The sequence below is a fragment of the Lentinus tigrinus genome (genome assembly GCF_003813185.1).
Source record: "Lentinus tigrinus ALCF2SS1-7 unplaced genomic scaffold L226scaffold_2, whole genome shotgun sequence".
Taxonomy (NCBI): Eukaryota; Fungi; Basidiomycota; class Agaricomycetes; order Polyporales; family Polyporaceae; genus Lentinus; species Lentinus tigrinus.
Window position 1 is genome coordinate 987304 of NW_027137911.1, and position 22169 is coordinate 1009472.

A 22169-nucleotide genomic window follows, 5' to 3' on the forward strand; every position below is an offset into this window, starting at 1 on the left:
TTGTAACATATGATACACGGGGATGGCTGGGTATGCGATCTACAGTTTCGAACTAACGGCGTGAACAATCGTCTGGGAAGGGACTGTCCGATAGAGATCATATAATAGCACCGGGATATAATTCTACGACCATATATAAAGCCGAGCAAGGGACGATAGCAATGGGATCTGGACAGGATGTGGCGACCTAGTAGTAATGTAAGAACAGCAATGACAGACTGGCTCCAATGAGAAACAAGAGAATCCACTTGCGTCCGTCCCGCGCTCTGCGCCGTGCCTCCTTCAACTGCTCGTTTCCCTTCTCTACCGTCGCGGCCGTCGCAATGGCGTCCTCGTATAACTGCTCTGTCTGCTCTGTCTGCTTCGTCAGATGTGTGACGAGCTCCATCTGCAGCGCGCTGATCTCCATAAGCCGCGCCTCCGCCTGCTGCACAGACGCAAGCGTGTCCTGCACATTCTGCAAGATATTCGCGTTCTCCTCCTCGAACTGCTGGATCTGCGACGCGCTCAACTCCAACTCCTCTTCGTCAGTCTCCGACATCCAGTCGTCCCGCATCGTCGTGGACGCGCTCATGCCGCCCGGCTTGATGGTCGAGGCAGAGTGCGAAGGGTCGAACGCCGCTGAGGACCCTATGCTCGCAGCAAAGCTCGAAGCGAGGTTCGATGCGCCGCCCAGCCAGCTGCCGCTCGCGGACGACTCCGCGGGGGACGGCGGCGTGAGGTTGGCGGGGTTCGGGTGCGGGGAAGACCCGAGGAAGGCGGCTTCGCGCGCGGCCCCGGAGCCCAGGGTGCGTGTGCGCTCGAGCTGCCGCTTCACGCGCTCCTCCTGCATATCGCGCAGGAGCTGGCTGGTCTCGGTGAGCCGGCGGGAGAGGTACCAGGTGATGGAGGCGTGGTGGGCGGCGACGAAGTCGGAGGTGGCCGTGGAGTCGTCCTGGCGCAGGCGGGCGGGGAGGAGGCGGGTGAACGGGTTTTGTTGGCTCGCGGCGTGCTCGGCACGGCCTGGGAGGGTGAAGCGATGTCAATCCAGGAACAAGGTATCGACGCAGGGATAAACAAGGGTGTGGGATTGTATGACTTGTATTATTGGGAAGTTGGAGGGTGGATTGCAATTGGGGACGGAGACGTACGTTTCTCGAGCTCCTCGAGCTGTGCAACGCGGTCTTTACATCGCGAGAGTATGACCCGAGCCTGCAGGTCTATCTGGTCCCGCTCTTCGTTTGTGAGGTTGCGTATGTCGCTCCATGACTGTTCTCCTCCGGCAATGTCTATTGTCCGTGGTGTATGACGGATCATCGGTGGGCTCCGAGCGTCGACATTCAGGTATGCTTTCCGCACGGAAGAAAGCATGCGCGTGAGTGTGCTTATGTGGTTAAGCTACCCGGTCCACGCCGCTGTAAGCTGGTATACATGTTCTCTAACACCGTGAAGATACTCACGACGTTGTATGCCTCTTTGACGTACTCCTTATTCAAGAGCTCCTGCCTCTCAGTTTCTGGAGAGCGCTTCGCAGGTCTCGAGAGCTTGCGACGCTTGGCATCCGGTGCCTGTCCTTCATTCTGTCGCACATACTGGCGAAACTCGGAAGTCCTTGAGCTAACGACCATTGTCCCGTAGTGCGCAGAGGGTGAAAGAGTGCTAAGGAGCGTGCAGTCAGTACAAGGTCGTGCCCTGGTGACGCTACGGCGCCTCCACGACAGTTGCCGATCTCGATTAGGCCACGTTGATGGGCGCTTGTTTGAGAGTATATAGAGGGCGTGGGCGGCAGCCTTCGCCAGCAGTAGCACCACAAGGACATGCCCTACGCCCCTTCGAGAGTCCTCCGGGACCCATCTTGACTGGGGTCTATCTGCTGTGGAAGAGTACATGTCCTTGTTTGAGGCGGGTGGCGAGCTTTCATACCGCTGCTTGCCATAGTTTGCGACGTACATACCTTCTGTTCATTCGCCCTTGGTTTGAGCTGCTGTAGACATGTTGTGCTGCTCGAATGAGAGACTGTTATGATGACCATCAGATGCACCCTCGACTTGGATTATTACATCGCCGTCAGATTCAGTCCTTGCGTCATCGAGCGCACCGTGGATGTCGCCAAGACCAAGAAGAATCGGCTGGAGGCACGCCTAGGCTAAGGATGTTCCCCACCCGGCGCGCCTTGTCGTCCTTGTCCTCCTCTTGATTCCTCTACCCTCTCTGGGCCCCCTTCTTAGCTGCATGCCCAGCATGTACGCTCCGCTTGTCGCTCTTTCATGTCTGCTCGCCTCGGTGCGCGCCGATGTCACCATCTATGGCCTCACCGGACAGACCACCCTCGCCCAACTCGGCGGCGGCTCGTCGTCGTCGACAGCGCAACTCGCGACGACGACGTCCTTTGTAACCACCCCGGGACCTCCGCAATACACCGGACTGGCGGCGTATAACCCCGTGTATATGGTCCCTCCAGCGATCCCGAGTCCGGCCCCCGCGAACCAGTTCTCGATTGGCGTGCCCTCGGATGCGCAGCTGCTGCCCGGACTCTCGGTCAAGCAGAAGGGGTCTTTCTTCGGTTTCTCGATCGAAATGTCCGTCGCAAACCAGCTCAGTAAGTCCAAATCAAGCGTGTCCGTCCCTGTCCTCGAGGCTGAACGCTGCTGCGCATCACTAAATTAGTCGGAACGAGTTCGTAAGTGCGACGGTCGCTCAGCTATTCTTGGACTTGTGCATTGAGCAAGTTCCCTCCTGCTCTCGTAGAATCAACCTCCATGTGCCGTTCCTGAACTTCATGAGCATTATCGCCGAGAAGGCGGGAGAGGTGCATGTCCGTGTTGGTGGTAACACACAGGATACGGCCTACATGGTGGATGAGCTTCCCGACGGCAAGTTCCTCGAGAAGAACCAGGAAGACGCGTCCAATCCCGTATGTTCCGAGCATCGTAGTAGATCGTTTTCGCAACTTACAGTATGTTTGCCCAAATAGACCGGTACCCCGATCATCGCAATTACGCCGGAGCTGCTGTACATGCTGGGCAATGTCTCCAGCCTGGTTAACATCAAATGGTTCCTCGGCATCCCGTTCAATGACACAAACTGGCGGTTCCAGATCGCGGAGATGAGCGAAGCTATTCTGGGTGACAACCTCCTCGGCCTGCAGGCAGCTAACGAACCGGATCTCTATGCGAGGTATGTAGCTCTCCCCTCCAGGCTATTATTTTTACCTGACTTCGAGAATAGGCACGGGCACCGTCCGGAGGCTTGGGGTCCACAGGACTTCTTCAGCGAGTTCGGGTCCATGACCCAGGCGTATTCGTCGGACAGCAAGGTGCCTGTAAAGAACAATATCATTGCTCCTAGCGTATCATCGTCCGGATGGACTCCGGAACAAGTCTGGGACACCGGCTTCGTCCAAGCGTACAACGACTACCTGCAGGCACTAGCCGTTGAACAGTGAGTCGTCAGCGCGGAACCGTGAGCGAAACTCACTTACACACACCCACAGCTATCCGAGCGACAACTGTGCCGTCATCTACCCTGACCCCAACAACCCGCCCAAGGATCCGCTTGAGCTTCTCCCGCAGTACCTGAGCCACAAATCTGGCCAGAACCTCGTTGCGCCGTACCTCAATTCCACGGCACTCGCACAGCAATGGGGCAAACCCTTCATGATGTTCGAGACCAACACGGCGTCCTGTGGTGGTTTCCCCGGCATCAGTGACACCTTCACATCTGCCCTTTGGGGTGTGGACTATGCTCTGCAGATGGCGAACAGCAACTTCACGTCCGCGCTCTTCCACTTCGGTGGTCAGAACGTGTCATATAACCCGTTCACCGCAGCGCCCACGAACGAGTCCGCGTTCCACCAGTGGACGACCGGCCCGCTCTTCTACTCTGCCGTGTTCATGGCGGAGGCCATGGGCAAGACGAACACGACGCAGGTCAAGGACATGCTCCCGAATGACGAGAACGAGCTCACGCCGGCCTACGCCATCTATGAGAATGGTCAGTTCGCGCGTATGGCTTTGATCAACTACATGACGGACCCCAGCGGCGCGAACGACTACACTGCGACAATCTACGTTGGTGGAAGCGGCTTCGGCGAAGCGAACGGCGCTCCAGCCTCAGTCAAGGTCAAATACCTCAGCGCACCGTCCACGTCAGAGAAGGACAACATCACTTGGGCAGGACAGGTACGCTCTCGGAGTTCCTCGCTTTCGGCTGTTGCCTGACCTCGCACGCTTACAATTTTCAGACACTTGGAGGTCGTTTCATGTCCGATGGCCGCTGGCAGGGCCAGGAGTCTGTGCAAACTATTCAGTGCGACCAGGCAAACAACGCGTGCCAGATCAGGGTTCCTGCGCCCGGCGCCGCCCTCGTCTTCTTCTCGGACGCTGCCCAAGCTGCTGCCGCTGGTGATGCTATCGAGACGTTCTCGACGTCGGTCGTCACGAAGTCGAAGAACACCGTCACCGTCGACCCTTCCCTTCTCGCGACCTCGAACGGCGACAGCGGGAAGAACCGTGCGCACCGTGCTGGAACGAGTTACGGCGCAGAGAGCAGTGCAATGGCTGCATATGTTGCGCCTGGGATCGCCGCACTCATCAGCATCATTGCAGGCACTGCAATGTTCTTCCGGGCATCGTAATGCGCTGCCTGCCGATGAACCTCTGCGAGGTTATGAGTCACGAACGGAGGGAGTTGCTGGACATCACGATACTGAACTCAACATACTAATACACGACCAGTGTTTATGTAGCGATACCTTAGCTTTGCGTTCACGATCACTCGTTTACTTGCCATTCGTTACTAGTTACGTCTTCGTTGTCTATTCAACCACAGCACTATACACAGACGCTGCTACTCTTACCATTTGTTTATTACTTGACTCGTCATGAGAAAAGAAACATTTGCGCTGGAACCGACAGCCTGAGCTATCGTATCACCCCAGCCACTTCAGCTTCGCATGTGCACGAGCCCGCTCGTGCAGGTTGACGACACAACGATCCCATATTGCCCTGCGACCGTTTCATGAATGACAAGTCGATTGATCAAAGTACTCGACCTTGAGCCTGAAGTTGAAACAGAAAGCGCTTCACCTCTGCCGACTCACCTTCCTGTTCGGGTTACCGACAGCCCCAGTTGGGACTGCAAATAGGGGCAAACATAGGGGTGGTCCGTGCGCAGGCGGGCAGAGGATAAATACCGCACACGGAGACAGTAGCAACTCATACTTACCTTGATGGCACGGCTCCCTTCATGTACCTGGGGTCGTGGGCCGTGGGGGCCTCTCATAGCACGGCGACCTTGTCCTCAGGGGGAACCTGCGGTTTGTACGGGCTTCGGCTCGTGCATCGTCTCAATATTTCCCTGTCCTGCTTCGGCCCTCGGGCTGGGTAGGCCTTTAATTTTTGTCGCTTCGTGGTCTTAACCCTAACCCCATGGCACGCTAAGTACGAACTGGGGATGTCTTGAATATAATCGATTTCTCAACCAGACATCTGCATCAGATTCGAGATCACTCAGTCCGTATTACTTGTACAAGCAAGTAGTCAGGGGAGCATGTCCCTGGTGCAAACATGGACGTGATAGAGGCAGGCGCAAGTGAGTTTCGTACCGCGTAGGAATCAGGAGGAGTCATTGGATAGCGAGAGCAAGAAATTGAACGCTTGCAGCCAGTCAAGGGTTTGCTTCAGGTGTCTGATATTCCGCGGACGAACAGCGCAAGGGTAACAATACAGGTATGATACAGAACACGACCGAGCCCCTACATACAAAGGGTCGGGTCACCGAATTGCTTCTAGTGTCTCCATGGATGTTACGCTGTTGCCGCGAATAACCTGCGAATGAGGAACAAAGAAGCATAAGCATAGTCTATGTATTGTAGCGGGTACACTCACAACAGTGCCAATTGGGTGCTTTTGAGCAGGGTTCGTCTCCTCCAGCGCGTCATCAATGACAAGGTTGAGGAACAGGTCGTATCCGCGCAAGATCCCGCTGACTTTGCGACCGCCTTGGAGATGGACGAAGAGCTTCTTGTCCATGAACTATACAAGCGGGCGGAGTCAGCTAATCGGCATGTCTACGCGTAGAACAATGGGACAACACACCTTTTTGAGCTCGGGCTGGGATGCCTTGGACATGGTGGCGGGCGATGTGAGGGACGGGCGGTGCGACTGCGAGGCTGAGGACGGCGCGTGTGTGCAAATCGCGGAACAAACACGAGCCACGTGGTCTCGGCCGCATACGGTATGAGAGCAGCCCTCGCCAGAACCAGCTCCCTCACCAGGTCCTCCAGGTCAACACGCTTCCTCCGTCATCACGCCCCTCTTCACGCCGCTGTACATCTTGCTCATCTTGCTGCACGAATAGTTACGATTTTTTTGCTCTCACGTCTCCCTCCCAACACCGTGTAACACGCTATCCAGATTTTGTGGGTCAACCGCTCCTTCTCCCAGCCCAGACTTCTGAGATTATGCTTGACATCCGTCCAGATTACCCCAGACATCACACCCTAGCAATTCGCGCACATGGCCTCTGCTGCGTCGCCATCCACGCCGTCAGGAGGTGTAGGTGCCTCAATGTGGGCAAGCCAGCCTCCTAGCAAGTCGGGCTGGGGTCGCGGTGGAGAGTCAGGGTCCGGGTTTCGTGGCATGAACCGTGGCGGTCGTCCGGGAAGGGGAGGAGGTGGGCGAGGAGGTCGCGCAGGTCGCGGAGGCGCCAGACCCAACAACTCGAATACTTCCCGCATGGACGACAAAGGTTCCAAACCCAACGGGACAGAGCTCAAAGAGATTCCGAAGGCTGCTGCGCCGGCCGAGCCGAATATTCCTGCCCCTACTAACGATACGTCATCCTCTGCTGCCTCCAAATCCGCACACAGTCAGACGAAAGATACCAAAGGCCGGTCCAGGAAGGTCTCCGAGGCTAAACCCCCTCGCAAGGTCCCACCCATCATCATCGAGCCTCCTACTGTCGCCGTGTCGAACTCCCCTGTCTCTGCTACTACCCCAAACCGTTCTCGCCGCAAACGCTCCACGAACCGGAGCACTCCATCAGTGACATCTAAGAAGTCGCCGTCAACTGAGTCTAGTACAAGCCATCTACGCCCAGACAAGTCTCCTGTGATCATCAAGGACCTCCCTCCGCACCTCGCACCTCCTCCGCCAGAGACGCCTTCCTTCGACATCAAGCATGATATTGATGCCCTCGTTGAACGTGTTCGCGCCGTCGCAATGGACCGTCCGAACACGCCCGGCAGTCACATTGACTGGGCGGGGGAGGAAGATGACAGTCTGCCGGACTTGGACGACTGGGGTGTTAAGAGCGTGACGAATAGCACAAGCAATACCTCCGTCGACCAACCCGACCTCATCTCTCCGATCCTGGCGGATGCGTTGAAGCCTCTGCCGAGTATCGAGCTCGGTTCGCCTCTCACCGTACCATCGGTTGCTCCCCCACCCGAAGCCGTCCCGCAGAAGACTGCGTCTTCAGTGGCCGTCCATGCCCGCCCAGATGGGGACGATACACCTCGTGTCGCAGCGCCAGACCCCGAGCGAAAGGAGAAGCCATCTGTGGAGAAGCCTCATTCCGCAGCTCCGAAGAATAGGAAGAAGAGCGATGCAAGTGCAAAAGCAACCGTTCCTTCTGGTCCTTCTGTGGGTTCTGTGGCAACTGCAACACCCACGGCCACAGCAGAAAAGGACACTGCGGCCAAGAAGTCTCCTCTGAAGCAGTCGAACCTCCCTCTTCATCCGTCTCTGCCGGCAAAACCTGTAGGCGCAATGGATGCTCTGTCAAAGCGGCTGCCCAAGAAGCCAGACCCTCCCCCTGTACATGCACCTGACCAGACCGCAGACATCGAACCTACCCAGAAGAGCGCATTGTCCGAGTCTCTTCATGCGCCGAAACCCAACGGCGTCATCCCACAGGAACAGCCCAGCGAGGGCTCTCCATCTCCCGAGCCGCAAGGGACTGCGGCTTCCATGCATGCTTTTATTCATTCCGCGCCCAGCTACATCACTACGCATTCTACACCGTCCTCGTCCTCCTTCCACCCTACTCATGGCCGTGCGCACACCCTTGGCCGTCCTGGAGGTATTCGCGTGCCGCCGTTCAGTCCCACGAACGGCTCGTTCCCCGACGAGCGCGCGTCGCGCCGGGACCGCGTTAACCATGCGCGGAACCACTCCTCTCCGCCCACCGGCCCGGGAACGGCGCATGGCCACTCGCGAAGTGGGAGCCGCCCCGTTATCACCGTCGATGCGCTCTCGCGGCTCGCGCGGACTTTGGGAGGCTCGTCACCGCCCTCGAAGCGCGAGGTGGCCGCGGGGGCGAAGGAGTGAGGTTTGCTAGCCCCGCACGGCGCTCTAGAAAGTGCTTGCCCCACCTTGTACATCATCATCTACACATCTACCCTTGCTTTATACGCCATGCTATCTGAATTGCTTCATCTTCACTGTCCTATACCCAGCTAGCTCCGCTCCCCCTTTCGCACGTACCATAGTCATACTGCCCGCTCCTCATCCTTGCCCATTTAAACCTCTTCACTCCGTATTATTAGCGCGTTTCTGCTTGCGCCTCCTCGCCTCTGTGACTTGACCAAACGAAACCCGCTGCTGCCCCTCTCGCCTTGTGCTTGTATACGATAGCTGCGCTGCTTGTCGGACTAATCTCCGTGCTGGATCTTTCAGGTGCTGGTGCCCACAATGTACTTGTATAGGTGGTCCTCTTGACGTCTGGATGCATCTCTCGCGATTTTGGGAAATGATATATGATAATGATTATGCGATCTCTCCGTACAGTCTTGAGGTGCGACACGACAAAGAGTGCGTGATGGGTTGGATACAGGAGCACATTGCCGACAGCATCATCCGGAACTGAAGTATGAGAGTTCGAGTCCTATGGACTTGATGGGTTTTGAGCGGCTGGTGAGGTTGGAGACAACACCGAGGCTGACGAGGACGTTTCGTAGCCTGCCCTCCCATAGAAGCGAGATGTCCTGACATCCGGAATCGCAAGCGGTCAGTTCGGAAGCTCCGACGAGGTTGGAGGGAAGGAACGAGCATACGTACGGTAGATGTCGATACTTTTGCCTTGACCACCCCCTGCACCTCGTCGGCCAAGTCTGGTAATGGCGGTTGCGGCTCATCGGAGGATGCGGGGGGATTCCACACTTTTGCGCGCCGCAGCCACCACTCTGCGCCCATGGACCACTCACTCTCGTAGCTGTAGACATTAAAGTCGAAGCGGGAAGCCAGAGAGAGGTCACGCGACACCCTTGCGGCGTAGGCCCCGGAGATGTGTCCGAGCATGGGGTTGAAGAGAGCGGTGATCGTTGTGGGTGGCTGGGATGGAGGGCCTCGGGGACACGATGGTCCCGCTGTTGATGATGAGGGGACCTGGAAGGATGGAGGTGTAGCGTCTGGAAGAGTGGTGAAGCGGATGCCAGTAGAGACTGCAGGATGTCAATCGAGTCGCCTCACGTCGGCAGGAACTCCGACTTACCTCCTGCGCTCTTCTCCTTCGCGCTGAAGTAGAATTCTCCGCCAACCGATACCCGGCCCTTCAGGCCACCCTCCATAGCCTCCTCCTCATCCACCCGCTTCACCTTCCCCTTCCCATTTGGCGCATGTCCAGCCTTCTCACTCTCGTCCACAGAAGTGTCCGTGTGCGTGCCGATCTTGCCGAAATTGTACAGCGAGCGCACACCCCACATGCCATCTTCCGCACTCCAGGTGTATTCGGTACAGACCTTGCCGGTGTCGTGCTGCAGGCTGAACATGACGTTGCTCGAGGGTCCATTTGAGCGCGACCTCTCTGACGAGAGGGGTACGCGAGGGTCTGAAATGGCCGCGACCATGCCCTGGAGAGTTGGTGTGAGGCGTGTTGAGTAGAGGGCGTCCAACCTTCCAGTGGGGATGTATATACGGCCATACAAGAGGTAGTCTGGATTCCATGTGTCAGTTGCAGTATCGTGGGCACCGGTAAAGTATGCACTACTCACCGCGGGTGTCAACGCGCTCGCCTGCTAGCCATTCCTCCTCTTTTCCTTCTGGTCTCCTCGGTTGGTCAAAGACTTTGAAGCGGTCGACCATGTCCTTGAAGCGGACGTCCCCGGATCCCTTTACGTCCAAGTCGCAGCTAGTGAAGATGTAGCCCACGGAGCCATTCAATGAGGGCAGCGCGTTCATCGAATACGTCGTCTTAAACAGCGGATTCGGCGACTTGGATATGGAAAAATGCAACCCCCTGGGCACGCTGAAGTCGAGAAGTGCTGTTCTAGCGTCCGGACGATGTTCTGCAAATATGAGGAAGATCTTTGCTCACCATTTGAGGAGCGCGTGAGGTTTGCATAGAGGTTGTCTTCATTCCAGCCTGTCTGCTTGTAGTAGCTGCGGAGAACATAGGAAGCGAAGGGGTGCATGGCGGCGACTGCGAGTTCGAGTCCGAGTCGGAGTCGACCAGCGACTTGACGAAGGTGAGAGACGCCTAGAAGAGCGCTCGCACATGGATCTCAGATCTCAGTGTCGGTCCGGGGTTTACCGCAGCACCATGTTTTCCGCGATCTCGCCTGGGGCCACTCTGCGAAGCTTCTCAGACGTTCTCGTCTGCCTCGGCCTATATACACACTCAGGTCTCTGCGGAGGCAGGATCGCATCTTGACCACATCCTCCGTCTCATCGAGGGCGCCCGTCATGGATCTCGATGACTTTGAGTCCGCCATCGCCCAGTTGCCTCTCGAGGATGAGCCCGCTCAAGTATCCTCTCAGAGTGCCAAAGACGCGGTTGAGTACATCGACGCGCAATGGTATACCTTTGTCAACCGGCGGGGTCGGTGGATGGACCTCATCGGGGACTACGCTGGAAGCGAACCATTCGTCGTAGATGGTATCAATCGACTTCAGCCAAACCGCGTTCAGTTCATTCTGACGGTGCTCTTTGTTCTAGGCGAAGCTCTCATCGACATGATACTGGACGACCCTCTTCTTGCTCTAGGTCGAGAAAATGGTACGCATGTATGAGGTGCCACTCAATGTGTTCTGGCTCATAGTCCTTGCAGACGTGAGCTTCCAGAGCGTCCATGCTGTATACACACTTGAGCGCATCCTCCACGACATCTCCAAGAGATCTGATTCGTTTGAGGTTGTCTTTTGGCATGGTACGTTATCATTCATGCTTGTCGCTACCTGTGCCAACTGTCTTTTTTGCAGAGAGGCGTTTCTTTAGCCTGCACTATGGGAAGAGTGACTATGCATCCTGCTCTCGTTCCCTAGCGCGCATAATCCTCTACAACCACCTGAAATCCTTGAATATTCCCGTTCACACGTTCTCCAATCTGTCCGACCCGGAGTGGAAAGTATACCAGAGGCTGAAGAAGGTAAATGGCCTCGGGAAGATGTGTAGAGTGCATCCACTCACGTCCGCGTTCAGCCAATGTTCGTGATGACCAACGACGGTGGAGTCGTGGAGGAGTCTACTTCGGAACCAGCGACGGCGCGCATCCTCTTACAGCGGGTCTTCCTATACTCCCTGCTTGCACAAGGCGTATCCGTTACCATATTACATGGTGCAGAGTATAGAGACTCGAAGGTTCGTGTTGTGCTATCTCTCGAAGTGCTGCCCGCTGATGATGTCCACTGCAGATCATGTCCTTTGTCTACGAACAGCGTCTTGACAGTAGCCCTCGCAGCCGTTTCAAGGAAGATTTCTGGAGCTCTGTCAAAAACGCCGAAGAGTTTTTGACCGAACATGAGACTCGTGTGCGCAAGGGCCTCTCACTCCAGCCACTTGCCACTGCCACGTCCCAAGATGATGTTGATTTACCGACACATCTGCTCGAAACGCTCTCCGCTACGGAAAGCTCGTTCATCAAGCAACATTCGGGGCTCCTCTGCATATTTGTCGCGCATATGCTCTGTGTCCCTCATATCGACCTCAAAGACCGTGCTCGCCCATCCGTCCCGCTTCCCGACCAGCTCGCCGTTCTGTTGACGAGTATCTTCCTTCCAAAGATGTTCCTGGCACTTGAGAACGTTGCATCGACCACCAGCCTTGATGGGCGGGTATTTGGGACGCTCTTGGATGCAGTCCTGAGGTCGCAGGATGCCGATCTATCCTCTCTGCTTGGTACCGGTATCGCCTCTGAATTGGATAGCCTTTGGAAGACGCAAAAACTCCCCACACCGGAACTGGCTAATCTGCGTCGTTCATTCCCTCCTGTTCAGGCCCTTCAACAGATGGCTGGAAGCGAGCGTCCGCCGCTGAGCCTCCTCCCATTCAGCCATCCTCTCTTCGACGAAGAGCTTGCCGCCATACACATTGAGGCAGAGGAAACAAGCGAGGAGGACGAGGAGCGTGCGTCCCATCTCGAGTTCAATACCCTCTACAGTGATACCCAGCATTGGCACAATCCCAAGCGCGCCATCCTTCCCGCACACCTTGGCGGCACTGACTCCGTGGGGCCGATGACGGAATGGCAGCGCAAGAAGCAGCTGCGTAGCGAGCAACGGTTCATGTCGAAGCTGCAGTGGCAGGCCGAAACTCTCACTGGCGCATTGGGTACCCCACTGCAACAGATGGTCATTCCGAGCGCTGCACAAGGGAAGAAAGCCAGATCGGCCACTCCAACGCCAAGAGCAGAGGTACGTCTTCATGGCACTTCGTTAAGTTCATACTCGAGTGTCAATCTACAGAGCTCGTCGAGGCCTGGCTCTGCGCCGAATTCGAGACCTGGGACTCCGCTGGGAAAGGGCGGCAAGAAGGGCAAGAAGGAGACCCTTTCGTCGGCAGACAAGATCCGTCTTGCAAACCACGCAAAGAAACAGGCGAAGGAAGACGACTCGAACATTGCATGGTGGAAGGAGCAGCTCGCGAACATCGAGGACCGCCCGACGTCCTCGAAGATCGTCGCCATCGAGAACCTTATGCGCAACAAGCGCACCAAGGAAGGTTGGCTGTCCGTCGAGATACGGCTGTATCGCGTCCACCTCGAGTTTACGCGCTGGATCGACGACTCGCAGCGCGAATCTCCCCCTACGCGCGACCGGTCCACGACCTCGCTCATGGTCATGATCAAGGACCTATACGAGTCGAAGGAGCTCTTCCCGACCGCGGCGAAGTACCTCGCGATGTCCCTCATCGCGCTTGGGTTCGCGGACTACATTGAAGCCTTCGAGGATGGCGCGGTGGTGGTCAACGACGACCGGAGTCTGTGCTTCGAGTTTGTGAAGTTGGTAAAGTCGAAGAGCGGGCACGCGGTACACAAGTGGATGGCCATCCGAGAGGACCCTGTGGTGTGGCAGCTGAGGCTATTTGGCGAGTTCATGGACCGGAGCATGGATAGCGCGAGCGATCCGAGGGTGTCGTTCAAGCCTGATGCGTGGCAGAGAAAGGTGCTGGACTGCCTGGACCGGAACGAGTCCGTGCTCGTTGCAGGTGAGCCTGTGATGAGATGCCGAGTGCAACCGCTCACATCATCTTTATAGCGCCGACCAGTGCTGGAAAGACGTTCATATCGTATTATGCCATGGAGAGGCTGCTCCGGACGTCTGACGACGACGTTCTGGTCTATGTCGCACCAACGAAGGCACTCGTCAGCCAAATCGCAGCTGAGGTGTACGCTCGATTCAGGAAGGAGCTTGGCAGCAGTGAGTACTAGTGTGATATTGTTGGCTGGTTTTGAAGACTAACATGACTGTAGAGGCATGTTGGGCGATCCACACAAGGGACTACCGCGTGCACAACCCTCAGAACTGCCAGATTCTGGTGACGGTTCCTGAGATGTTGGCCACGATGTTGCTCTCCCCGCCTCTGGCTAGGACTTGGACGCCTCGTATCAAGCGGTAGGCTTATTATGTCCCTGAACTCTCCACGGGATACTGAAAATCGCTTCGCATGCAGCATCATCCTGGACGAGATCCATACGATTGGCCAGCAAGAAGGCGGGGCTGTATGGGAGCAGATAATTCTTCTCGCCCCTTGCCCACTAATGTGAGAGTCTTGGCCTCTTTGTGCTAAGTATAAGTCACTGACGGCCTTCCAGTGGTCTCTCTGCAACTATCGGAGAGCCGGAAAAGTTCAACGCTTGGCTCGCATCTGTGCAGAAGGCCCATGGGTTCAAGCATACTTTCATATATCATCCTCACCGCTATTCGCACCTGCGGAAGTTCAACTACCTACTTCAGGCCGAGGACAAGCCCGCACACCTCAGCAGTCTGCAAGAATACAAGAGGACCGACCGAATGCGCTTTGTCCACCCGATCTCGATGCTTTCATTCGGTGCTCGCCGTCTCCCCCCGGATTTCTCCCTCGAGTCTGCGGACTGCCTGTCGCTTTACCAAGCCTTTGAGTCCTTCAAGGAGCGGCTTGAGTTCGACGTCTCCGGGCTCGACCCGACGAATTTTTTCGCCAATCAAAAAGGGTCGCTTCTGAAGCAAAAGGACATCTTGCGCTACGAGAAGGCACTGACCGACAAGGTTTCGGAGATGATCGACTCGACAGACCCGCAGGATCAGAACTCTGTGTTGAACAGCATCATTGAAAAGGTTTCTGACCCTATCACGCAGAAGGTGGACCAGCAATATGTCCCGGATGCCGGGCAATTCTTCGCCAACCTCATCACGCTTATATCCGACCTGCATGCTAGTGGAGACCTTGTAAGCAGCCGGAACTTTCTTCGGGACCACCCTTGCTGACCATGCGCTCTCGTTCTGTAGCCTGCGCTGCTGTTCAACTTCGATCGCAAGGTCTGCGAGAAGATGGCCCAAGCGATCCTCTCCGTCCTGGAAGAGGCTGAAAGCAAGTGGCGCGACACGAGCCCGGAATGGAAGCGCAAAATCAAGCAATGGGAGATCTGGGTTTCGAAGGCGAAGGAGCGCGAACGTCAAGCAGGGCGGCTCAAGAAGGTTAAGAAAGACGAGGACGCCCCGCCCGCGGCGGAGGCTGACACGAGCTGGGAGGCATCGTTTAACCCGGACGACCCGTCGCCGCAGTTCTCGTTCGCCGGCATGTCGCCTGCTTTCACGAAGGAGGATCTTGAGGATGAAATTCAGAGCCTTGCGAGGTGGAGTTCAGCTCCAGAGTGGGCGTTGAAGGCGCTGAGAAGGGGCGTTGGTGTGCACCACTCTGGTATGAACAAACATTACAGGACCCTTGTGGAAAGGTTAGTCTCTTTACTCAGTGGCTGCGAGACATTGGGCTTACTGTATCCTCAGCTTATACCGTTCCGGGTACCTGCGTGTGGTTATTGCTACTGGAACGCTCGCACTGGGCATCAACGCTCCGACGAAGACGTCGGTGTTTTGCGGAGATTCGCCATACCTGACTGCGCTCATGGTAAGTACGATATCTGATCAAAATGCAGACGTTCACCAAACTCTCACAGTACCGCCAATGTGCCGGCAGAGCTGGTCGACGAGGGTTCGACCTCCTCGGCAAGGTCGTCTTCTACGGTCTGCCGATGGATAGATGTCAGCGTCTTGTGTTGTCGAAGCTGCCATCCCTTGGCGGAAATTTCCCGCTCACGTCCACTATGGTTCTCCGATTATTCAACCTCTTACAAGGATCGAACGATGCGCCGGTTGCACGGGACGCTATTAGGAGCCTCCTCCGTCTCCCTCATATCAGCTTTGTGTCCGAGGTTGGCCGGGAGCAAATCCTGCATCATATCCGCTTTTCCATCGACTACCTCCGTCGCGCAGGTCTTCTGGATGCGGAGGGCAACCCTGTCAACCTATTCGGCGTGGCCGCGCATCTCTACTACACTGAGCCGAGCAACCTCGCCCTCGTCGCACTTCTCCGCCATGGTGTCATTCATCGAATTTGCAACCAGAGTAGCTTGATCACCGCAAAACGTGATCTTATGCTTCTTTTGTCCCATCTCTTTGGCCGGAGATACCTGCCGAAGGCGTACGCCTCTCCGAAGTTCCTCCAGAACATCGTCAGGAAGTCACCCTCGACGGTTGTACTACCACCATTATCCGATGATGCTCGTAGGGTCCTCTTGCGGCACGAGGACCACATCAAGCGCGTCTTTACGGGGTACGCTGTGGCCTATGTCGCGCATCACGCAGAAGCGCTTGGTCAAGACACGAAGTTGCCGTTCAGCGGGAAGAGCCTCTGTCCAGGTTCTACGGACTTGACTCCTTCCCCTTTTACGGAGCAACTGCGCCGCACTGCGATCAGTACTGTGGCCCGGTCGCCTTTCGTGGCCACGTCCGGTCACGGCGACGAGTTCGGCTCTGTACAGGAGCTTACCGAGACGTCCAGAGACGGCCTGCATTTGAACGAGTACGCCATCCCCTCCATGCGGCAGTTCACCTCCGTCCCCGGGCAGGACAACGACGAGTTCGCGCTGAACGCGTACCTGCTCGACTTCTACATGCACGGACAGACCGCAGCGCTGAAAGCCGCGAACGGTATCCGCGATGGCGAAATGTGGTATGTCCTCCAGGACTTCTCGCTTACCCTCAAGTCGATACGCACGGGCCTGGTGCAGCTCCTCCAGAAGGCCTCTGCGGCGGCGCCAAGCGATGAGATGTCTGAGATCGACAGCGGATACGGGACACTTGACCCAGCGGAAGCCGACCCGGACATCGAGGGTCCCGAGCAGGGCGACTTCAAGAGGCCATCAGGCGTGTCTGACAGAGACTGGAGGGTGTATGAGGTAGTCAACGGCGTCACTGCTGAGTTCGATGAGAAGTTCCGCGCGATGTGGGCTTGATCCCATTATGGACAATTGCTATCCGCTGTTCGATTGTTTTGTTCTCGCGCTATATTCTACGATCGCTCTCCAATCATGTGCAAGTCTGTTCTACTAGGCTCATACCTGCTCAATACAATGTACAACAACCCGAATGAATCCATGTCTTCTCCTTGCTTCATGGTGGCGGTGCCGCCGTAGCAGTAAGTTCAGTTTCAAGAGTCCCCTTCCTCTTCTTCGCCTCCCCGTCCATGTCAGCTTTCCGAGGCTACAACTCGTGGCCTCAAATGACCTCTCTGTTCCCAAGGCCTTGTCCGCCTCTCCCTGAATATCAGAGTCTGCTTGTTAAGGGCCTCTACCATGCATCGGCCCCGATTCACCTGTTGCTATCGCATACTGCTGACGACCCCGAGGCCAGAGCCATCATTCTGACCCCGCGCCGCGATGCTTTCAAGAATGACTTGGTTGACTTGAATGATGCGTTCATAACCGAATATGGTGGCCATGGCCGGAACGCTGCGGCCGCTCAAAGAGTAGAGATATTGTACGTTCTGTATATTCGTTTTGTGTGTAGCATACTGATGTGTGTGTAGTTACCCACCGAGTCTGGCTCATCTGCGTATGCTGTTGTCTATGCTCCATGAGTACGACGATGTATTGCATCATGCGAAAACGACGCTTGATACGGCACCAACGTTGCTGGTCCTGCACGAGATCTCCGAGTACTTCACCGCGCAAGCTTCGGATGCCACGTACGGTGTAATTCGGTCCATCTCATCAGTATTCTTCTGACCGTGGCTTTGGACAGAGTATCTGCATACCTCTCAGTCATTTCATCCGCTCTGGCTCTCACAGCGTCGTGGTCACCTCGTTGGTAGGTTCATAGGCATCGCATGAGGTCCACGATCCGACATACATGCAGTCAGACAGTATCGCGACTGGTGGTGTTTGACTCGGGTCTGAACGAGCTCAAGTTGCCCATCTTGAAGAAGCTGTCATTCGGCGAGTCCGAAGAGAATCAGTCACCCAGCCGGGACACGCTATCTGTCCTGTTGGAGCGGTACTTTGAGTGGCGGGTCGAGTTCCTTGAGGGTGAGCTTGCGATTGAACAGCTAGGATGGCTTGCTGACTATGGGGTGCACGGCCAGAACCAAACGCAGACGAGGAGATGCGAGCGGAAGATGAGGAACTCGAGACCGGTGCACCCCAGGTCAAAACACTGAAGATTCGTCGCCTGCAAGGAGATAAAGTCGAGCATGAAGGGGATGATGATGTTTCCTGGACGTGGTCGGAGTCTGTCCAGCTCGACGATGCTGACAAGGAACAGACTTCGTTCTTGTGGGATTGATAAAGCTGTGATATAAACCTGCTAACTGGTTGAGATGGAAGATGGGTCGGTGGTAGAAGCCGCCTTGAGGTCTGTTGCAGTTCGTTGAGGGAGTGGACTAGAGGCATATGATTTCGCCGCCAGCGAGACGCCAACTCCGAAAGACTCGGACTTGCTTCCCCACACTCTTGCCATCCTTTCCTCCGGTCCATCACTGTTACAGGCCTCTTGCTCTCTCTCCTGACCAGTACCTCAATGGAGTTCTTCAATGATGCCGGAGATGACCCATTGAAGCCGACGCTCTTTGAACTGGTAGCACAGGAGCAATTGAGGGACCTGCTGCAACCTGCGCTGAAGTATGTCCTCTCGGTGAGGGACGTCGCGTCATCATACGCGGAGCACGGAACTCAACGCGTCCTAGGTGTTCGCGCAATCATACCCACGATACCTCCTACGGATAGTGAACCGACATGAAGAGTTCTACGCACTTTTGATGCTCTTCGTCGAGAGACATTATCTCCGCACGCAAGGTACGCAGGTCCTTCCTTTCTGACAGATTGGAGATGGACATGCCATGCAGGGGCATCATTTGCAGAGAATTTCTACGGCCTGAAGAGGAGGCGAGCTCCACTGTTCAATACGGACCGTGCGCGGAGTGCTGTAGGAGGAATCATCGCTGAGGAGAAACTGAGAGACAGGGAAATATGGCGGTCACTATTCTTTCTGGTGCGTGTCCTCATCTCCCCGGTTCGGACCGTGCGATTGAGCAACAAGTTACGGACGCATGTAGGTGGGGCTTCCGTACATCCGCGCGAAGGCGCAGGACTACTTCGAAGAATTGGGGGGCGGCGTTCAGACGGACCTCATTGAGGACACGCGCCATACTCCAGTGGACGAGGTGAGCATGAACGTTTGTTCATAAAGATGATCGTCTAATGTGCACAGTCGTGGAGAGGCAGTCTCAAGCGAGCGTACAAGGCAGCATACCCGTGGTTGAATACGACATTCGAAGTCTGGCTACTGGTCTACAATATCGCGTACCTTTTTGAACGGACACCGTACTACCGTCCATGGCTCTCATGGGTTGGGGTAGACTTGCGCAGGGTCAGCGCAGACGACTTGGTGAGTGGCCGATCTGCGCTCACGGTGGCTTTTCTAACATGTGTCCAGCGTGCGGCCCAACTTTCGGCGCGAAGACCACCACCAACGCAGAAACCCCGCGGGCTTCTGGAGGTGCTTAAACGCATCCTGTGGAAATCGCCACGGCTATTCCTGGACTCGCTGAAGGTTCTCCTGCCTACCGCCATATTCTTTATAAAGTTCCTCGAATGGTGGTATTCGCCGTCGTCACCTGCGCGCTCGCTGTCAACATCACCGGTCGGGCCAATCGTTCCGCCGCCGCGCCTCCATCCGCCACATCCGCAGGGGGTCCGGGTGGACGACGTTGAGTACGGAACGTGCCCTCTGTGTCGGGACACGATCTCGAACGCGACGGCATTTCCGTCGGGATATGTGTTCTGCTACCGGTGCGCACACGACTGGGTGGAGAAAGACGGGCGGTGTCCGGTGACGCTGATGCCTGCGCGTATGTGGCAGCTGAGGAAGATACTCGTGTGAGGGATGTATTCCGGCGTAGCAGCAGCTTCCAATGTGATTTTGACGATCGAACGCACGTTCGTGTGAGTGCCGGATAATGGATGCGGCTGTAGGGTCGGGTAGATAATCGAGATACAGAATTGGGTGCGCGCAGGGGCTAATTCCAGTGCACGTGGGTCGGACAGGCCTCCTGCACCTCGAGCTGCTTGGGCAAATACGCCTTCAGGTCGCCCAATGGGGCCGCTCAGCCTTGCCTGCTGTCCAGCTCTCTCTGCCATCTCTGCTCGCTGCCTGTCTCTCGCCGCAAGCCCGTAGCTTCCTCCCATCATGAAGGTCATATCCCCGCCTTCTCTCTCAACCCCCCGCGCTGAAATCCATCCCCTCTCTGCAGTTCGGGAAGCAGATCCAGGCTGAGCAGGTCCCGGGTTGGTCTGCCTATTACTTGGATTACAAGGCCCTCAAGAAAATCATTTCCTCGCTCGCTGCAAATCGCCCGCCCTCCGAGGCCGCAGCACTCGCGCCCCAAAGCAGCGTTCGCCCGGGAAACCTCCTCGCTTCCCCGACGCTTCCCCAGACCCCTCGTCAGACCACGCTCGAGGCACGAGACCCAGAGGAACCTCCTCTCTACGCGTCTCTGGGTCAAGACGATGAGCGAGGACCGAGCTTTCAGGCCCACAAGGCCGCGTTCTTCTTCAAGCTCGAGCGAGAGCTAGAGAAGGTGAGCTCTTACCTCCAATAGCGTAGAGCACGCGTCCAATCATCCCCTCGCGTGACCCCATGTGCCTCCTGCTAGATCAACGCGTTCTACCTTGAGAAAGAAGCCGAGCTCAAGCTGCGCCTCGAGACGCTCCTCTCCAAGCGGCGTGCCGCTGCCATGCGGGTCATGCCCGACTCGATGGACGATGCGACCAAGAACCACGTCGAATGGAGTGCTGTGGAGGAGGGCTTTCGCTTGCTGGAGCGGGACATTGGAAAGCTGCAGGTAGATGCCCGCGCCTGTGTGTCTTCGTGCTCATTATCCACATATCCCGCCTCAACAGCAATTCGTTGAGATAAATGCTATGGGCTTTCGCAAGATCCTCAAGAAATGGGACAAGCGCTCTCGTTCATCTACCAAGGAGCTCTATCTGGCCCGTCAGGTAGAGGTGCAGCCGGTATTCAACAGACAGGTGCGCTCGGGATCCCTGACTACCATGAAGGCACGTTCACATGTCCGGTGCAGCTCATCTCGGAATTGGCGGATACCGTCGCTGCTTGTCTGTTGGATATGACAGACCTATCCGTCGGCTTGGGCGGCGAGCTCGCCATTGCAGAGGATGTCATCCTCAGCCACCAGCTCAACATCGACCGGAACGCGCAGATGACGCCCTTCTATGACTTCGAGAGTAATCTTCGCAAGGCTGTTGCTGACGGTGACAGGGCTGTCATAGCAGACATCGTTCGCTACTCTGATTCTTTGGCTCAGACGCGAGAAGCGCGTAATCACGTCACTCGTATCCTCTGGAAGGCCGTTATCGACGCTCCCCAAGATCTAGCGGACTTGATACTAGCCTCAACAGCCACGCCTTTCGACTACACGTTCGTCGACGACATCAACGGTCGTACATGCTTGCACGAGGCAGCCATCGCCGGAATTCTCCGTCTAGTCAACCTCTGTCTTGATGGTGGAGTACAGAAGGACAAGACCGACGCGTATGGGCGATCTGCCCTTCACTATGCGGCAATGCACGGTCACGGAGATGTCTGCTTCAGACTCATCCAGGTTGGGCTCCCTCCTGATGTCGTCGATGTGGACAACTGCACGCCTCTCATTTACGCGACGCTCAAAGGATGCGTCCTATGCGTCAGGGCTTTCCTTGAAGAGGGCAAAGTCTCGGTCCGGAATCCCAGCTCAAATAGCGACCTCATGCCACTATCGCTTGCCTCGAGGGCCGGTCATATCGACGTCGTCGTGTTGCTCTTGCAGTATGGAGCGCCTAGTCGATCAAATACCAATGGCGAGTACCCCATCCACCTCGCAGCTCAGGAGGGTCACGCAGACATCTGCCGTATACTCGCCAGTCATGACGGGTGGGACGTGCCAGACAAGTACAACGAATGGACGCCTCTCTTCCATGCTGCGCGATTTGGACGTGAATCGTGTCTTCGCGTTCTGCTGGAGGTCGGAAGTCGCATCAATGTAACCGATGAGGCCGGGAACTCTCCGATGTACTACGCTGCGTGGTACGGCCATCGGTCTTGCGTCGCGTTGCTTGTCGAAGCTGCCGCCAGGGCCCAAGCCGCGCAACTCCCTGTATCGCAGACATCTCCTCTCACCAACACGCAACGGTCCACTGGTACGGACTCCGACATCGATGCTATTCCTTCCCTTTACCTACCTCCTCCCATGATGCCGTATCGTGTCTATGGCCACAATTACTTGGACAGGACCTCATTAGTCCAGGTCACGATTGGCCACTTGACCTCACATTACAAGGACACCAGTGTGGAGGCAGCACCCGCCGTGCGTCTCCGACATCCGCTCGCGGGGCCGCAGTATGAAGACCGGTATCTTCATGCTTCGCCGCTGCTGAAGCT

At 56.3% G+C, this 22169-nt stretch overlaps 8 protein-coding genes across 8 annotated transcripts; 5 read left to right on the forward strand and 3 right to left on the reverse strand.

The window, feature by feature from the left end:
* Window positions 1–48: 48 nt before the first annotated feature.
* On the reverse strand, window positions 49–1665 carry L226DRAFT_529461 (uncharacterized protein). Its single transcript, XM_067679607.1, has 3 exons — window positions 1440–1665; window positions 1131–1377; window positions 49–1002 (listed from the first exon to the last, which is right to left on the reverse strand). Exons 1-3 carry the CDS (start codon window positions 1605–1607, stop codon window positions 188–190), a joined length of 1230 nt encoding a protein of 409 aa, XP_067541582.1. The 5' UTR covers window positions 1608–1665; the 3' UTR covers window positions 49–187.
* A 532-nt stretch (window positions 1666–2197) lies between these two features.
* Window positions 2198–4966, forward strand: L226DRAFT_477204 (glycoside hydrolase family 79 protein). Its single transcript, XM_067676740.1, has 7 exons — window positions 2198–2578; window positions 2647–2659; window positions 2728–2893; window positions 2954–3156; window positions 3208–3420; window positions 3473–4160; window positions 4223–4966. Exons 1-7 carry the CDS (start codon window positions 2212–2214, stop codon window positions 4613–4615), a joined length of 2043 nt encoding a protein of 680 aa, XP_067541583.1. The 5' UTR covers window positions 2198–2211; the 3' UTR covers window positions 4616–4966.
* Window positions 4967–5638: 672 nt separating this feature from the next.
* L226DRAFT_498931 (like-Sm ribonucleoprotein) lies at window positions 5639–6274 on the reverse strand. The gene is made up of 3 exons (XM_067677695.1): window positions 6078–6274; window positions 5868–6014; window positions 5639–5807 (listed from the first exon to the last, which is right to left on the reverse strand). The coding sequence occupies exons 1-3, from the start codon at window positions 6108–6110 to the stop codon at window positions 5754–5756; spliced, it is 234 nt and encodes a 77-aa protein (XP_067541584.1). The 5' UTR covers window positions 6111–6274; the 3' UTR covers window positions 5639–5753.
* L226DRAFT_556807 (uncharacterized protein) lies at window positions 6245–8765 on the forward strand. Its single transcript, XM_067683148.1, has 2 exons — window positions 6245–6400; window positions 6462–8765. Exon 2 carries the CDS (start codon window positions 6498–6500, stop codon window positions 8310–8312), a length of 1815 nt encoding a protein of 604 aa, XP_067541585.1. The 5' UTR covers window positions 6245–6400; window positions 6462–6497; the 3' UTR covers window positions 8313–8765.
* On the reverse strand, window positions 8346–10438 carry L226DRAFT_477208 (mitochondrial distribution and morphology protein 10). Its single transcript, XM_067676741.1, has 5 exons — window positions 10297–10438; window positions 9974–10243; window positions 9475–9915; window positions 9042–9424; window positions 8346–8968 (listed from the first exon to the last, which is right to left on the reverse strand). Exons 1-5 carry the CDS (start codon window positions 10391–10393, stop codon window positions 8837–8839), a joined length of 1323 nt encoding a protein of 440 aa, XP_067541586.1. The 5' UTR covers window positions 10394–10438; the 3' UTR covers window positions 8346–8836.
* A 149-nt stretch (window positions 10439–10587) lies between these two features.
* Window positions 10588–16836, forward strand: L226DRAFT_549733 (P-loop containing nucleoside triphosphate hydrolase protein). The gene is made up of 14 exons (XM_067682703.1): window positions 10588–10857; window positions 10918–10977; window positions 11030–11128; window positions 11181–11347; window positions 11401–11559; window positions 11613–12611; window positions 12663–13404; window positions 13455–13616; window positions 13670–13811; window positions 13870–13959; window positions 14012–14624; window positions 14685–15130; window positions 15183–15303; window positions 15353–16836. The coding sequence occupies exons 1-14, from the start codon at window positions 10665–10667 to the stop codon at window positions 16688–16690; spliced, it is 5331 nt and encodes a 1776-aa protein (XP_067541587.1). The 5' UTR covers window positions 10588–10664; the 3' UTR covers window positions 16691–16836.
* A 38-nt stretch (window positions 16837–16874) lies between these two features.
* L226DRAFT_126967 (uncharacterized protein) lies at window positions 16875–17617 on the forward strand. Its single transcript, XM_067672232.1, has 3 exons — window positions 16875–17213; window positions 17263–17421; window positions 17478–17617. Exons 1-3 carry the CDS (start codon window positions 16921–16923, stop codon window positions 17545–17547), a joined length of 522 nt encoding a protein of 173 aa, XP_067541588.1. The 5' UTR covers window positions 16875–16920; the 3' UTR covers window positions 17548–17617.
* A 582-nt stretch (window positions 17618–18199) lies between these two features.
* On the forward strand, window positions 18200–19751 carry L226DRAFT_529468 (uncharacterized protein). Its single transcript, XM_067679608.1, has 6 exons — window positions 18200–18365; window positions 18418–18526; window positions 18577–18722; window positions 18787–18894; window positions 18942–19118; window positions 19167–19751. Exons 1-6 carry the CDS (start codon window positions 18252–18254, stop codon window positions 19611–19613), a joined length of 1101 nt encoding a protein of 366 aa, XP_067541589.1. The 5' UTR covers window positions 18200–18251; the 3' UTR covers window positions 19614–19751.
* The last annotated feature ends 2418 nt before the right edge of the window (window positions 19752–22169 follow it).